This window comes from Pinus tabuliformis, chromosome Q (genome assembly GCF_031772625.1).
Source record: "Pinus tabuliformis cultivar Carrire ecotype Pingquan chromosome Q, CPIR1, whole genome shotgun sequence".
Classification (NCBI taxonomy): Eukaryota; Viridiplantae; Streptophyta; class Pinopsida; order Pinales; family Pinaceae; genus Pinus; species Pinus tabuliformis.
The window spans coordinates 1,147,426,600-1,147,444,559 of NC_142296.1; the positions used below are offsets into that span (position 1 = coordinate 1,147,426,600).

The 17,960-nt window shown below is 41.7% G+C and overlaps 1 protein-coding gene across 1 annotated transcript; it reads left to right on the forward strand.

The window, feature by feature from the left end:
* The first annotated feature begins 8,824 nt into the window (after positions 1 to 8,824).
* LOC149223651 (uncharacterized) lies at positions 8,825 to 14,356 on the forward strand. The gene is made up of 3 exons (XM_089387963.1): positions 8,825 to 9,230; positions 9,384 to 9,877; positions 10,301 to 14,356. The coding sequence occupies exons 1-3, from the start codon at positions 8,825 to 8,827 to the stop codon at positions 14,354 to 14,356; spliced, it is 4,956 nt and encodes a 1,651-aa protein (XP_089244089.1).
* Positions 14,357 to 17,960: the final 3,604 nt, after the last annotated feature.

A 17,960-nucleotide genomic window follows, 5' to 3' on the forward strand; every position in this document is an offset into this window, starting at 1 on the left:
ATATCTTTTCTGTAGGATGTCCCAGGTTGGTACCTTCTCCTTTAGGATGCACCAGAAGAACATTTGGGCTTTGGATGGGCATTGCATTTTCCAGATTGAGGTTACCCACCAGTCCTGATTTCCCCAACCTTTCTTTGTCATTAGGTAATCGTAACCTTGTTTTGGGGAGTATTTGCCTGAGTTTGCATGGGCCCAAACTAACTGATCTGGTCTATCTCTTAGTCGGACATTTGATCGAGATAGCTCTGAGGTGAAAGTGATTCATTCCCCTCTCCATTGAGGGTTGAGATTTAGGTCTGATCCTGTAAGCCATGCTTGGCCCCAGATGGAGGAGTTACCATGGTTCTCAATCTGGCTAAGGTTATTAATGCCTCTTGTATTAGGATGGTTGATGAGACTTGAGGATAGTATGAATCTTTGTTGCATCGTACCCAAGGATCCTTCCCTATTTGGACATGTTCTCCATTCCCTACCTGCCAGGATAGGCCTTGTTCAATGATCTTAAAGCCATCTAATGTTGCTTTCCACACCACTAAGGCACTGCCTTTCTTTTTGGTTGGGCTTTTGATCCAATCTTCCAACGACATTGGATCAATATATTTTCGTTTGACCACCATAGTCTAGAGGTTCTCCATTTTGATAAGCCTCCATCCCAACTTTGCTGCCAGCGATGGTCCGAAGGTGGTTAAATATTTTATTCCCCATCCTCCCCAATCCTTTGGCCTTGCCACCTTTTCCCAGGCCACCCATGGGAGTACCGAGTCTTCCTTTGATCCTGCCCATAAGAATTTGTTGCAGACTCTTCTGATTTTCTCCAGAATCCCTTTCGGGACCTAGGTTAATGCAACCCAGTAGACTGGTATAGCCAGGAGGACTGATTTGATAAGTGTCAATCTGCCAGCTCTAGATAGCCATTTGAAACTCCAGTGGGTGATTCTTGATTCGATTTTTGCTATTAGCCAGTGCCAATCCTGCTTCCTGTATGAGCAGGGCTTTAGGAAGAACCCAAGGTATTTGAAGTAGTCTTGGAGCCTCCTGTCCTTGAAGGGAAAGTCCTCTTTGATTTGGGTTACTTCTTGCTTGTTGAATCCTTCCAGCAAAAGTTGTGATTTATCTTTGTTAACTTGTAGTCTTGTTGCCTTTAAGAAGAGATTTAGTATCCTTTTTAATTCCTGAGTTTCAGACCTTCTTCCATTAGAGAATAGCAGGATGTCATCCACGAACAGGAGGTGGGTTATTTTTAGATTGACTGCCACTTCCAGCCCTTGGATATTTCCTTTCCTTCGGGCATCAAGGAGCAATTGACTGAGGCCTTCTACTGCTAGAAGGAAGAGGAGGGGAGAGAGGGGGCATCCTTGTCATAATCCTCTCTGACTTTGAAAAAATGAGGAGGTTGCTCCGTTGATGAGGACTGCAAAGCTTACACTGGTTAAGCATCCCATTACCCAGTTTATGAAGTCAATATGAAACCCCAGGTGCATGAGAAGCATCCGAATGTACATCCAACTGACCCTGTCAAATGCTTTGGATAGGTCTATTTTCACTACTGCTCCTTTGATTTTTTTTTTCCTGGATGATACTATGAATGGTTTCCTGGGCTACTCCAACTGCTTCATGGATCTGCCTCCCATTCAGAAAACCAAACTATTCTCTTGACATGTGCCTGGATAAAATTGGTTTAACCCGGAGGGCTATCACCTTTGCTATGATTTTATAGATACAGTTGCAGAGGGAGATCGGTCGGAAGTCCCAGAAAGAGGAAGGGTATTCTTTTTTCAGTATGAGGGCTATGAAGGTTGAGTTGAAGGGTGGATAGATTACCCCTTTTCTTCTAGATTCTTCAACAACTTCAGTAAGATCTTGCCCTAATTGCTCGAAGAAATGTTGGAACAGCTCCACTGTCCAATCGTCTGGGCTAGGGCTTTTATCTTTTGGCATTTCTTTTACAATTCCTTCCACCTCCCCCTTGGTGACTTCTCCCATTAGTTCCAACGAATCCTCTTCTTCCACATAACAAGCAAAAGTCTGGGCTATTTGGATTACTTTCGCAAGGAAATTCTGCCCTGGTCTGAGAATAGGTTTTGAAAGTGTCTTGTGCCCATCTGGGATCCTCGAAGGATCGGGCCTCTCTGCCTCCTTCTTCTTTTAGGTGCCAGATGGTGTTTGTGTTCTTCCTTCCTCTGGCATAATTTTGGAAGAATTTGGTGTTTTCATCCCCTGCCTTTAGCCAAATGGCTCTGCTTTTCATTCGCCATTGTTCTTCTCTTGCCAAGAGAATTTTATTCCTTTGGGCTTCCTGCTGCATGATTTTTTCCCTTTTCTCTTGAGTTTCATAGCCATCGGCTTCAGGGCTTTCAAGCCATTGGAGATTCCTTCCTATTTGGATGAGGTCTTCATCTTCTTTCAATTTCTTTTCCTTGGCCCAATTCACTGTGGCTTTTTTAAGGCACTTCAGATTCTCCATAAAGAGGAAGGCTTTATCATCGGAGTCTCTGGTCCTTGTAAGTCTCCAAGTGGACTTAAAGAGGGAGTTGGAGGAATCCTCTTGAAGCTAGGTGGGATTGAATTTGAAGGGGGCTGCCGATTTTTTGGGGAGCTTGGATAGTTCTAGCAAGACTAGCATATGGTTCGAGTTCCCCCTTCACCCACCCACTGACGAAAGGCTGGGATCTTTGCTGCTGCTTCCTCCCGCGGGAGGAAATGGTCCAATCTTTTTGCTACACGGCCATCCCCTATTCTCCTATTTCTCCAGGTAGGTCTTACCTTTAGCAAGTTAATGTCCAACAATTTGTTGTCTCTGAAAAGATTGGTGAAAAACTCTGATAGTTGATCTTCTCTGGCCGATAACCAAGTCGGGATTGTTCATTAAGGATTTGGAGAGGAGGGTCTTCCAGAAGAGGGCTCTTCCCTGGCAGGGGCCATAAATGTTTACTATCAACAGAGTGGTGCAGAGTTCTTAGGAGTAGACTTCCAACCCCATTACCTGGTCCATCCCATAGGAGTTTAGGGATTTAAATTTCTCTTGCTTAAATGCCATGGCTAGGCTCCCAGAATGACCTTTGGCGTCCAAGACCTGGATGATCCAGCTTGGCAGAATTTTTAATAGTGATTTTGAGACTTCTTCGCCTACTCCCAGGGTTTCTTGAAGGAGGAGAATATCCAGACTGTAGGTTCGGAATACTTCTTTTAAGGCCAACTTTTTTGGGTTGCTGGCTAAACCTCTGCAATTCCATGAGAGAATGATCATTGGTTAACCTCTAGAGGGGGTTTTGCTGCTCTAAGTGCCCCAAAAATGGAAATTTGCTTACCATCTACAATGTCTATCTTGGCTCTTAGCTGAGCCTTGGATAGGTTTGTTTTTCTCCCTCTTGTCTTCCTGTCTCCTCGATGGGAGGATTGCATGTCGATTCCTCCCACTACCTCCAAAATTCCCCACGGGGGAGGTTTTATCTCTCGAGGCCTAAGGTTATAAGGATTGGATGCAGTGAGGGTTTCTTATCTTAGAGTGATAGCATTGGTTAGGGCATATTCACGATTCAAATCTGTGTTGGGAATGGAGGTGATTATACTCTCAACTTGCATATTTTCTGAGTGAAGAATATAAGCCACAATGTTCTGTTGCCTGGAGGGACCAGGCACTAGTTCAACTATATTTAAAGAATTTACAGGAGAAACAGAAGGTGGGTTTAAGGCTAGACCCATACCCTCTTTGTCGATAGTGTGGCTTTCTTCAATCTCTGCTTGAGAGTCCTGGATTGTTGCATTCCCTTCGAGCTAGATGGGAAGCTGGTGCTACTGGCTGGCCTTCTGGTGCTCTTCTATTTTCCCGTCTGGTCCTTCTGGGGTCCGTCTATGTCCATTAGATCTTCCCCCTTGTTTCCTTTCGGTGGGTTGGTTCTTTGCATTTCCACTGCTAATCCCCCTATCTCGGCCTTCTTTTTCTTTCCTCGACGTTTGAGATCCATCGAGCATTCTTTTGTCAAGTGTCCATAAATGTGACACTTGTGGCATCTAAATGGCAGGTGTTAATAGTCGATTTGTTGTAGGTATTTGAACTCTTTGTAATGCAACTGGATTTCTTCTGCCAATCCTGCCCGAGGGGTGAGGCTTACCAAGATGCGAGCCATCCCCAAATCTCTGGTTTGTAAAAAGGACATGTCCATTTCCATGTATTTCCCTAGGTGGTTCTCGATAGACCTGAAGACTGATTCAACCCAGAGGAACGATGGGAGCCCTAGCAAGCAGACCCAAACTAGTAACTCATCGACTCTTTCCCTCTTAGCATCAAACAGAGGGTTCCATCGCTTGAATAGGATCGGGTTCCTTCCAAATGCCCAATTTTTTCCCAATACCAAGTCTGTCACTTCTCTTTTTGCAAATTTAACCATAAACCATCCCTTTGTGAGTGTCGAGACTTGAAAGGCTGAGTCTGGGGCTTCCTTCCAGTGATGGGAAGCCCACTCCTGAATGAAATTTGCTGAGTGCTTTTTCCCTCTTTCCCTTCCAACCAGCATTAGATCTGTGATTTCCATGGCTTCGTCTATTAACACATTCATTCCTAGGATCAGGTTTGCAACCAATTCTTTTCTCTTAATTATCTTAGGCTTTTTCCTCTTTTCCCCCGCCTGCCTCTGCCATGTCCCTTCCTCCCTTCCCTGAGCGGTCACTTCCACATCTGCAGCTTATACTTGGAGCGTTCTTGTTCTCCTTTCTTCCTTGGTAAGCCCTCTTCCTTCGTTTGATCTGCCTTCTACTTGTCCATCTTTGCTTCTTTCCTCTGCCCCTCTGAGTGTTGTTTCCTCCCCTTGCTTCAGACCCCCCTCCGCTGTCTTCCCCTCTTCCTCAACCCCATCTGCTAGGTTCAGAATCCCCGCAAAACTAGACCCTGGACCCAGAATTTGTTGTTTTGCCTGTCTGCGGCTAGTAGGGTTTTGGGGTTTTGCAGCCTGATCTAGGCTCCAACGTGGCTGTGCATTTCTTCCTTGAGCCACTCCTGGCTTCAAGCCTGAGTTATTTCCTTCAATGCTTCCCAGCCCACAGCTTATCACGACGTCTTCTAACCCTCTAGAAAAGAATAGGCTAAGGGGATGGGGGTTTGCTTGACTTACTTGCAGGTTTTTTGATGCCGCTGCTGCCGATTCTTCCTGAGTCTGCATCTCTTGGATGAAAGGGAATTCTTTCTGACTGTTTAGAAATGACAGACCTAGGTTGTCCTCCAGCTGCCCTAGGGTTCCCTTCTAATCCCAGGCCTCCTCCGAACCTCGAGTTTCCTTCCCATATCTTCCAGCTGGATGAATATACCGTTCTATGTTCTGATCTGTGACCTCCAGACCCTAGACCGACAGGATGTCGCCAGGTTCAGGGTCCAGATCAACGGTGTCATTCGGGTTGACCATCCTCTTGCCGGCTGCTCCTTGGTAACTGTTGGCTACACCTTGGTAACTACTGGTCGTAAAAATCGCCTTTGTTCGAGCTTCCACCATTTGCGTGTTGTGGGCTAAGAGCAGAAGCACTGCTAGCCTTGCTGGTTAACCCCGTTTTGGTTCCCATGTCCATTTCCTTAAGCCGCGCATGGATTCTTTTTCCTCTGTTTCGGGTTGGGCTCATCTGTCGTCCTTTTCCAGCTATCTCCTTCCTCGTGCCCTTCTCTGATGTCCTTTCCCGACTAGCATCCAACCGTCTACCTCCCGTACATGCCCCTGTCCTTGTCTAGGCCTTGAGGCCTCCACCTGTAGGCCTTCTTGCCCCTACACCCACCTGCTTCCTTGCTTCAAAACCCTAGCCTCCATCCTGCCACCTTTGTTGCATCAAACCAAGAATATGATATAAATGCCCCTTTTTTCATTAAACCACAGGACCTTAAGGTAGGGCAACACCATACAACAATCCTTTTATGAAAGGATAAACACCTTTATGAAAGTGGTTACTTGTATTTGAAGACATTCCTAAGATAATACAAGTTTGTTAATGTCAAGAGGATTTGTCTTTCCAGGATCAAAAGGAGTACACCACTGTACCAATAGACACATCAACTTCGAGGGGCCTTCTCTTCCGATAATGTATTAAAGAGTTCTAAATCGAATTTTAATGAATAGAAGCAAATTTAAAGAATTCTCAAATTTTGACAAAACAATAAATACTTCCTTGAACATGTTGCAGATTTATATAATAAAAAGTTGGCCGCTTGCTTTATTTCAAGCCTCGAAAATAAAATCAGGTTGAAGACTTGCAAAAGAAACAGAAAAATAAGAAATAATGATGAAGAAGAAAAACTAACAATAGATGAAGATGAACTTGTAAAATGCATACCTGGAATAATTTTGACTGTAATTTACCTCATGAATCTTCAGATTCTCCCATGTATTTGTCAAATTTTTCATATGTTCAATATCATCTATTTATTTAATCTAAAATGCTAAGTAATGAACTTTCAGATTGCATCCACCTCAAATTTACATCAAAAGACAAGAGTGGCGACTATGAGCTTTTCAAAGGTCCTTGTGAATCAAAGATTGCCAAGCCATAGCAATTCTTTTTAATTTCTTCACATATGTTTTTAAAAGCATTATTGTCAGTGTGATTGAGTTTTTGCAAAATCAAGAAAATCAAGTGGTTCACAAGCCTATGATATGTTCTAAGCCACTTTGTCATAAAATGAAAAGGGACGCCGAAAATATCAGATTCATTACTTGCTTATTGAAATCTGCAATAATAAAGTAAGCGCAAACATAAAAGGAATCTAACCTGAATTAATATATTCCTAATTACTAATTGAATGGGAGGAAACATGATTAGGTATAGTCATACTTCCAATATAACCATTCTCTCATTTTAACTCCTGCATGTATGTACAGGTCAAACATTAGTAACAATATAACGAAATCAAACAAAATAAAACAAAATTCATTATATATATAAAATTATGTACAAAAGTAAGTTTATTTATAAAAAACCTCTTAGTAAACCATCTGCTTTGGAAATCATTCTCTAAACAAATATCTATTGGATCATCAAAGAATAAATGAATATTTGTCAGAGAGTGAAGACTTACCAAATGGGATGATGGCAAGGCATGCTGTGAGGGAACACTCTCAAGATTTAGATCTAAATGACGATGCGATGATTGGAATGAACTTCTGAATATCAAGTTAAATTGGAAACAAAATGATTTTTGATATTTAGGGTTTTGAAAAACCAATTCATCGTTATTACTTCATAGATCTCGAGGACGTTCAATATTGCAAGATTGAACATGCTTGCAATAAAAAGAGAAAACAAAACAAAAGAATGAAGAAACAAACAAATTGTTATAAAAACTAAAATTACAAGATAATGTTACTAGGCAACTTAGGAATCTATTATTAAATTTAGGGCTTGTAATCGTTGAATTTCCACTAAAAGGACATTCCATCACAGACTTATAAATGCAAGTTTCTCTCAAAGTTAAATCATCAAAATTGTTAAAATTAAATTTGTGTTTAGTAAGAGGAGACATAATTAAAGCATGTGAACCTTCACGAGATAGATCAAATTTTGAAATTGGCACACTTTGTATAAGATGTGATTCTTTGTCACCATTGTCATGATAATTATCATAAATTACCTTCTTCTCATGATAATCAAATGGCTGATCTGAACTAACAGAATCATAAAATATAAAAGAAGAGGGTTTTGAAATTAAAGAATGATCATCCAAATGAGTGATAGATGCAGATTTTTCAGAACAAGGACTAGGACCATTTTCAAATGAAAGATTGAGATGATCATCATTGACTATACTTTGATTTGAAAAGACATTAGGATAAAGAAAATAATGTATGCCAGAGTATAATGACAGCTAGAATGATTCATCTATACAACTTGCTACATTATAATCCTGGTTTAAGGAAATTATTTCAATTAAAGAAACATGTTCTGAATTTTCTGAATTCGCCTTAAAAAAAGATAAACTAAAATGTTCATTATTCAAATCTTGTTGTAGATTGTATTTTATTGGATTTGTTGATTGATCACATACATCATTAAAAATTGTTTCAATTGCATTTTCAGATTCTGTGTTTATATTTGAAATATTCGTTTCAGAAATGAGAAAATGAGAATTGAAATTTTCTAAAGATAAAGGTTGTGATCCAATTACGATTTCAGGTTCGGGTTCAATAAAATCGTTTACTGATTCAAGACTAATAAATGAATTATATATGTCTTGTTATTCATTAATTAATTCATTATCTTCAGAATTGGAGAAAATAAGAGAAGTGAAATGTCAATTAAATCTTCAGTTAAAGGAAAATCATCTAAATGAAATCTATAGAAAAGTGTCCAAAATCTATTATAAAAAACATCTAAAGATTCATCATCTTACATGTAAAGATTATCCAATTCTAAACACAAACAATCGTAACTATAATTTTGATGCGCTTTGAGAAATACCTGGCAAAAATGTTTCCATGAATGAATCGACTTTGTAGGAAGCACTAGGAACCATTTGTGGATTCGTCCTCTGAATGTGAGAGTGAAAAGTTTGCAAATCTCGTTATTGACGATTATATTAAAATATTTACATCTATTAACAAAATAAGAAGTATGGGAAGTTTTTTTGCCAAGGAGAAATTCCTGAGCTCTGCGATCAGCTCTGAGCGCTGCCGCCTCAGCTCGGCCTTCGGCCTTTCCGCCCCCAGCGCATAGCAGATCGAGCCTCGGATCTGTTGATCAGATCGCTGCTCCTTGACCATCTTTTGTCCCCTGCGCGCTTCTTCTGCAGGTGAGCTATCTGAGGATCTGCCCAAGCGTGGCCCCAGGTCATGGACAACCAGATCTAGGGCCCATGGAGGTGTTGGGTACCCCCCAGGCCCCTTCCTCCTCCCCTCCGTCGGCAAGCTCCCTAGCTGAAGCGTTCAGTCGACTTCTGGAAAGGTTGCCCAGGAAGAAAAATGCAGAAGCAGCGAAATTCGTCAAGAAACTCGACGATATCCCCGAGATTTCTTTACCCCCGGAAACCCCGATCCAGGTTGCTCTGTCCCTGTCTGAGCGGGCCCTCATAGGCCAGTTTACTGGTCTATGGCCTTCTCCCAAGACGACAGAGAGTTGGGTTAAAAGAAACTGGTCGCCGCTGATCAACGAAAGTGTGACATCTTATTTCCTGGGCCGAGGATTCTTCCTCTTTGAATTTACCTCCAAAGAAGATAAAGAGCTGATCTTTCGAAATGGCCCTTACTTTATGGGCCCCCAGGGTCTGTACCTGAATAAATGGACCCCTGACTTTGACCCAGCAATAGACGTACCCAAAGCTGTTCCGGTATGGGTAAGGCTCCCCAATCTCCCGGTTCATTGCTGGAACTGGGATTCCCTGATGCATATTGGAAATGCCCTGGGGAAATTCATAGACCGAGCGAACAGCAAGGATCAATACGACTGCACAAGGATCTGCGTAGAGGTGGATCTGGAGGAGGGGCTTCCGGAGGCCATCAAACTCAAAGTAGGAAAATGGACGCATGTGCAGAAGCTAGATTATGAACAGTTGCCTTTCAAATGCCGGAAATGCCAGGTCTATGGGCACTTCGCCAGAAACTGCCCAACGACCAATGAAGCAGCTCAAGGGAAGGAGGCCGGCTGGAATCAGGTAAAACGATCCAAAATGGCATCCAAGACTCAGAAGCCGGGAGGAGCTATAGGCAAAGGCCTCCCGCAGGACCCAGTTCAGCAGATCCAGCAGCCCCAGCCCTCGTTCAATCTAGAGAACAGGTTCGGCCCTCTCAGCTCCCAACCAGAGGACTCTCATGAAGTAGCAGTTCAAAAGCCAGAGTCCCCAGACAAAGGTTCCCAACCGCCCAGCGTTAAGGACAAGGGAGCTGCTGAAAGCTCAAAAGGAACCCCTGAAGTAGTCGAGGAGGAGGATCAAGAATCAGAAGAATCAGAGGAGGAAGGGGAAATAGGAGAATCCCAATCCTCGGTAAGGAGATCTACAAGAGGACGTAAAACGGATCAGGAGAAAAGAGAGCATGAAACATACAAAGATAAACTCCAGGGCAGCCAACCAACATTGGAAAAGCTGTTAGCAAAAAAGCCAAAGATGGTAAGAAACCAGCATCAAGGCTCCAAGGGAGCCCAGCCAAACAAAGGTAAATAATGAAGATCATCTCCTGGAACTGTAGGGGTATGGGCAACAAAATAAAAGAAGAAGCTACTCGAAATCTAATAAGAACAGAGGCCCCGGACATACTCCTTCTCCAGGAGACTAAGATGGAGGAACTTGATTTTCTTCAGGTAGGTAAAAAACTATGGAAAAACAATAATGCATCAGTTGTCTCAGCCCGAGGAGCCTCTGGAGGGTTGTGCACTCTTTGGAATGAAAACAGATATTTCGCTGGTGGCAGAGGCATCAAATACCCACTGGGCGATATTAAAGATGCAGCATGTTACTACAAAGGAAATCCTTTGCCTTTTTAATGTTTATGTTCCGGTAAATGCTGGAGAAAAAAAGAGCTGCTGGGACTTCTTAAGGCAGCAAGTAGATCTGGATACTTTAGAAAATGTCATCATAGCAGGAGACCTGAACATCACTTTGCATTCTTCTGAAAAGAGAGGAGGCTCCATTGTACGAGACCTGGCAAGGGAATGGGTCAAGGATCTCCTCCAAGACTGGGATCTGCTAGATATCAAGCCCGTCTCAGGTATGTACACTTGGTCCAATAAAAGAATAGGTCCAGGCCATATTGCAACAAGGCTGGATAGATTCTTGGTGCAGAGCTCTTTTCTCCTGCTTGGTCTAGACGCTAGCATGCATATTCTTCCTCGTAGCATCTCTGATCACAAGCCAATCAAGCTCACCCTCCGAGCTCACGTTGATCTAGGTCCCATTCCCTTCAAGTTTAGCCCATTGTGGATCAAGGAACCAAATTTCTTGCAGATTGTGAAAGAAAGCTGGTTTCAGCCAGTTACTGGATCTCCATTTTATATCTGGGAAGAAAAGCTCAGGAGATTGAAATCAGTCCTGAAGAGTTGGGCCAAATCTATTGCAAATCCAGCAGCTGATAGGAAAAATATCCAAAGCCAGCTTGAAGCATTTCATCTGAACGCAGAAGAGGCGCACATAACCAGAGAGACTTTAGACAAGGAGGCACATCTTCAACAATGCTACCATAAAGCTTGCCTGGCTGAAGAGGAAACGTGGAGGATCAAATCGCGATGCCTCTGGCTAAAGGCAGGTGACAAAAATACATCATTCTTTCATAAGCACGCGGAAGCCAGAAAAGGTTTCAACTCCATCAATGAAATTAAGGAAGCGGATATCACTCATAAGGACTTTGCAAGTATTAAACAGGCAGCTCATCACCATTTCAAAGGGTTGTACAGTGAAGATAATAATACGAATCAGAACTTTAGTTTGTTGGACGGGATTCCCTCCTCAATATCTGTTGATATGAACCAGCATCTAGAAAGTAAAGTCACTATGGATGAAGTCAAAAGAGCCCTCTATGCCATGAATCCTGACAAATCCCCTGGCCCTGATGGCTTTTCTGCCTCTTTCCTTCAAACCTGCTGGCACATAGTGGGGAAAGACCTATATAAAATGGTCCTAAAATCGCAGGCTTGCCAGAAATTAGGAGGAAGTACCAACTCCTCTTTCCTAGCACTCATTCCCAAGGAAAAGGGAGCCAATTCCTTCAATAGGTTTCGCCCTATATCCCTGTGCAACATTGGCTACAAACTGATCACAAAAGTTATTGCTAATAGGCTGAGGCATATTCTTCCTAAAGTCATCCCGGAGAACCAAGGAGGCTTCATTCACGGAAGGCATTTAGTGGACAATTTCACACTTGTCCAAGAGGCAATTCTATCAAGTCAGCAGCGCAAGGAACAAGGTATGGCTATCAAACTGGACCTAGCAAATGCCTTTGACCAAGTTAATCATAGTTTTCTTTTGAATGTGTTGAAAAAATTTGGTTTTAGGGTGAGATTCATCAATTGGATCTGGGCCTGCATCTTGGAACCATGGATCGCCCCTTTAATCAATGGTAGATCTGCAGGTTTATTCAAAGCTACAAGAGGGTTAAGACAGGGTTGCCCCATGTCTCCCCTGCTGTTTGTAATCCAAGCTACAGTCCTCAGTTTCCACCTAAACAATCAAATGCAAGCACAGGAGATATTAGGGATATCCATAGCAAGGGGGGTCCAAAATATAAATCATGCATTATTTGCAGATGACACTCTGCTGCTTGGGACAGCTTTGATCCATTCGGCCAGAAGATTTAAAGAGACGCTCGATGAGTACTGCATGGAGTCTGGTAGCAGCCTCAACAAGGGTAAGTGCCACACTTACTGCTGGAATACCCCGCCCTCTTTGATCAACTCCATCTCCAGATGCCTAGGATTCGCAGCTTCCTCAGAATGGACATCGTTCAAGTATCTGGGGCTGCCCATCTTCCTCAAACGAGCCCACAGTAGGGACTGGATGCCTCAGGTAGAAAAATTTAAAAGTAAACTCCAGGCATGGGGAGTTAATTGGTTAAATATGGCAGGTAAGACAGTCCTCATTAAAGCTGTCCTTAGCAGCCTCCCGTTATTTCAGTTTTCTGTGCTTCTGGCGCCCAAGGGTATACTCCAGAAAATGGAACAATATATCAGAAATTTCTTTTGGAAAGGGGGTAAACACAATGAGAGAAGATTCCAGCTTGTCAAATGGGAGACTGTTCTCAAGCCTAAGATGGAGGGAGGGCTCAATTTCAAAAAACTCCTTCATCAGAACATAGCAATGGGAGCTAAACTTCTATGGAGACTAATTGCGCCTAAGCCAGGCTGGGCACAGACAGCTCTCTGGCGAAAATATCTCAAAGGCGCAAGACTGAGATGCTTAGACGGACCCCTGCCTCAAGGAAACACGCCTTTCGTCAAACTCTGTTCCAAAGCCGCCCCCTTGATTCAATCAAAAGCCTATTGGATTCCCGGAAATGGTAAAAAAATTAATTTATGGAAGGACTGGATCATGGATCGAGAACCTATCGGAGAAAGTCCAAAGCTGAAATCGCTGAAGGATTGGTTGGTGGCTGCAGGGAAGAACAAATTGTGGGATATCTCCACTTGGAATGGCATGCAGTGGGCGGGCTGGAGCCTACCGGATCTGCCCTCAGACCTGCAACAAGAAGCCGCCAACCTCCGCGATCTACTAAATGGCATAGCAACCGCGCGAGTTAACAAGAAGGACAGGCGAGGATGGGGCGACCATTCGACTGGTTACACAGTCGCCCAAGGATATGCGTGCCTAGACGCAATTCCAAATGCGCCCATTGACCCGGCCTCGTGGAAAGCAGTATGGGGCAATCCCACGCTGCCGAAAATCGATATCTTTTGCTGGATACTATGTCACAGAAAAATATTAACCGAAGATAAACTTCAGAGGCGCGGTTTCTACGGACCATCCAGGTGCTCGTTATGCCATGACTATGAGGAAAGCGCCACACATCTGATTCTTAATTGCAAATTCTCAATTCAGGCCTGGAGAGAACTGATGGAGTATTGGAACCCCAAATTCGAGCTTCCAGCGACCATATTAGACCTGTTTGCCACCTGGAAAACCTGCTATCCCGGACCCCCTCCCAAAAACAAAGGGATCAAAGCGGCCTGGGCATCACTACTAAAAATCTGTTGTTGGCAGCTATGGCTTGAGCGCAACAGCAGAATCTTCAGGAATCTCCATCACAATGCCAAGACGGTGGCGACCAAGGTAAAGTCCCAAATAAAAGAATGTTTGGGAGGTCACAAAGATGACTCCAACCTTACCCAGTTAGACAGAGATTGGGGGTCCTCCTTGAACCTGAATTTCCAACAAAATATCAGAAGCATGGCTCCTCCAGAGGAATGGAAAATAAGGGGAAAAGGCAGAGAGGACTTCCAAAACTGGATTCTCAATCAGAGGATGCACTCCCTCTTCTTTGACGGTGCAGCAAAAGGTAACCCGGGCAGCGCTGGAGCAGGGGGAGTAATTAAAAACATAGATGGTGCAGAGATCCTCCATTTTGCCTGGGGATTAGGAATCAACTCCAGCATCCAAGCTGAAGCATTTGCCCTCTTCCAAGGACTCAAACAGCTTCAGAACCTGGAAATCAAGGAGGCCAATATCCTGGGGGACTCTGAAGTGATCATCAAACTTATGGTGACTAGCTCTATTCCACAGGATTTAAGATTAGCAAGACTGATCCATAGAATCAGAGGAATGGCAACGATGTTCCAAAATCTGAAATTCTTTCACGTGCTGAGAGACCACAACAAAGAGGCAGATCTCGAAGCCAATAAAGTTGCTCAGCTATCGGTCAGGACATTGAAAAGAGATGGGGAAGAAGCATGGGTTCCAATTCCTTAAAGCATTTCAAAAGATGTTTTTTTGCTTAATTCTAAAGCTGTTTGTATGTATATTTAAACTAGGGCAAATAGGAAATAAAAGCGCAATTGTTGATTCCAAATGGAAGCGGACAACAAGGCTAAAAGAATCTCAGAAGGAAGAATCCAACTGGATAGTGCCCATACCTATTGTATTCAGAAGACTGGTATTTAAGCCAACTCATTAATACAATTCATAACCGTTCCTGTTAAAAAGAAAAAACAAAATAAGAAGTGTGATTTAATGTAAAAATATTACTCTCACCATTGAATTTTAATTTTGACAAGGACTCAATCTGCTTCTTGGACATGCCTTGTGTAGGCTTAGGTGAATTGAATGCATGACCAAGTGTAGGAATGCATATAGGAGCCATGATTAGTTAAAAAATGATATAACAAAATTTAAACAAATAACTAATTCAAGGCCCTCCTTCTAGCACCAAAATTTTGATGCCTCGAAATTCGCTGCAACAACATGGGGGATAACCACCCAGTCGGGGACTTGAATACCGCCCCTTTTCCGTTTGGAATAGTGGCTCTCACTGGGGATAATGGGACCAATTTCCCAATGAAATGTGATAGAGTGGATGTATAATGCTTATAACCAAAACTAAGTGATTAATGTAAATTATTGTAAACTAAAATACATGTATATATCTATCTATTACCCGGGTTTATTTGTGTTCCTTTGTATGCAATCTAAAGTGATTGTCCTTAGTGTATGATAATAAAGAATACTCAAACACTTGTAGAAATGAAAACATTTAAGATAATTACTTTGATTAAAAAGTTAAGCAAAATAATTGATGAAGCATGTATCACATCAAATAACATAATAAATCACTGATATATGTATTAAAGATGGCAATTCTAGCATGTTCAGAAGTGAATTAATGCAGAATTGTGTTAAAAAGATACATATAAAAACAATGCAAAGAGGAATGACTGTTAATTACATAAACAGAACATAATACAAAGATAGAAATACCCGATGTATGTTACTCTGCATATGAAAGAAAACAGTCGTGGTCTGGTCTTCTTATTTTGATGCTTCCAAAAGTACAAAAGTGCAAGCTTCCAAAAGCCTTCTTTACAAAAATCCAGAACCTTGATCCGGTCGTTCTATTAAGAGGAGTTCGAGAAGTACAAAAGTGCAAGCTTCTCAAAATCATTCTTATAAAATTTTGAGACCTGACCCAGTCTTCCTATTAGGATAAGCTTGAAGAGTACAAAAGTGCAAGCTCTCCAAGGCTTTCCTTCTAAAATCTGGGTGCCACTTTTACATATACATGAAAGGGTTTATATAGTGAATACAAAAACGCAAAAATAGAAATTACACATAACGCTCGGGAGGTTTAAACAATTCCCCTTATAATCAGTGATAATAAGACACAAATAAAATCTATTTGATGACGAGATGCGGAGTATCATTTTGTCTCTTCTCTCATTTGCTTCTTGAGCTTGAAATATCTAACATTGGCTGACTTTAGGGGGATGACCTATCTTTTATGCGCAACTGTCCTATATATGTGGGACCTAAAAGCGTAAAAACAAGTAAGCGGATGAGTCAATAGGTAAATGTGAAATATCTAAGTACTTACATTGTGAACCGTCGAATTACCTTGAGACCTGAAACCACAAACATCATTAAGCCTTCATAATAATTAAAAATATGAGTATGATGATTAATGAAGACAACTCAACTTTTGTTATGAAACCAGTTCACACAAGATATAAAAGATAGATCAATGACTTCAAAATCAGTGTCTTCGAGGGGGCAACCTCCTTTAAATTATACAAATGAACAATTCTTGGATGATACAAATGACAGGACCTCCTTTCTATATATAGGAGTCTAAGTGGTCCCAATACAGTCAGAGCCTACATAACAATAATATTGTAGGTGCACAATTATTAACAATAGTGGGCTTCTATGGGGTACAATAATAACAACATGGGGACTATATGGGCACAATAATACAATAAGGGGGCTGCACTAATAACATTAAGGGTTTACACTAGTTGTATAGGGACCTAACATGCCCCTCTCCTTCAAAAAGTGTTGTCCTCAATGCTTGAGTAGTTCTGGATGCTTCTGTATAAAATTCTCATCCTCCCATGTGGAATCTTCAGTGGGTAAGTTCTTCCACATGATGAGATACTCTGAAATTGATCGATTTCGTAGCTGTCAATTTCTTGTTTCTGTGACTGCTTCGGGTTCCAATATGATTTTTCCTTCTTTGTCAAGTTCTGGCAATATTGTTTGAACTAGGATCTTCTGAAACTTTTGAATGAGTGCCCACACTTCTTCATCATTGTACCATTCATCCTTTGCTTTGTTTGTCCAATCTAGTTGGATAATAGAACTGGCACAAAACAATGCTTCCACATCCTCATCCTTTCTTGAGAGTGCATCTGCAACAATGTTTTGCTCCCCTTTTTTGTATATGATTTCAAAGTCATAACCCAACATCTTTGTGACCCATTTTTGTTGTTCTTCTCAAGATAATCTTTGTTCTAAAAAGTATTTAAGACTATCGTGATCCATTTTTACCTTTAAGTGTCTTCGCATTCGTTAGGTCTGATGTTTGGAGGAACACTTCCTAGAATCAAATGGATAGCATGATCATGATCACGAATAGGTTGGAGGCCTTTAGGAGTCTCAAATACCTTGGAATGATTGTCCAAGACTTTTTGGATATCTAGAGAAATAGATGATTTCGATGTGGGAACCTCTAGCGAACATAATTGTGCAATTATGCCTCGTTGTTCTGTCTTTAGAAGCTTTGTCATTACGTTAAAGCTGATTATCTTTCCGAGATTCCGTGTGATACCCCTTAATTCAACTTCCTTTCCTTTTGAAAAAAAAATTTGATGAAAAGTTCTTGAAAATTAAAAGCTATTGTACCCAAGGATTGTAGCCATTGGATTCCTAGTACAACATCAACACCACCCATTGGAATGGAAAGCATTGGGCTATTCAATACATATTCTCCCATGGATAGCTTGATATTATGGCACTTTCCAGAGAAATTTATGGTTCCTCCACTTGCAATCGTCACTTGACACTCTGGTGCCGGATATAGGAAGCAATTCAATTCCTTGGCTATCTTACAATGATTAAATTATGGGTACTGCCCGAATCAATCAACACTATTACCTTTTTCTTCTTGATATGTCCTTCTATTTTGATAGTTTGAGAAGTGGTAATTCCAGCCAATGCATTACAAGATATGGTCGGATTCATTTCTTCTTTCTATAGGATTTGTTCCTGGTGTATATCCTCTTCTTTTGATGTTTCTTGTTCCTTTTCTTCCTCCTCTTCACAATCTATGTAAAATAATTTCCTCTCAGCACACTTATGACCTTTAGTGTATTTTCTATCACAACTGTAGCAAAGCCATTTTTCTCTTTTTTCTTCCAATTGTTGTGGTGTCAACCTTGTAGGTTGTGGAAGGCTAGGGGCAACAACACTTCCATCTTTATAGTTATGAGTGGTAGGCTTCCTTGTTGCCATAATTTTGCTTTCCATTTTTCTTGCCAACCTGAATGCCTTCTCCAATGAATCAGGTTCCTAAAGACGAACC

Coding starts and splice junctions, on each gene's coding strand:
- LOC149223651 (XM_089387963.1), top strand. CDS start 8,825: ATGGAGGTGTTGGGTACCCCCCAGGCCCCTTCCTCCTCCCCTCCGTCG. Junction 9,231..9,383: donor TTACTTTATGGGCCCCCAGG/GTCTGTACCTGA, acceptor GGAAATTCATAG/ACCGAGCGAACAGCAAGGAT. Junction 9,878..10,300: donor GCTCAAAAGGAACCCCTGAA/GTAGTCGAGGAG, acceptor ATAATGCATCAG/TTGTCTCAGCCCGAGGAGCC.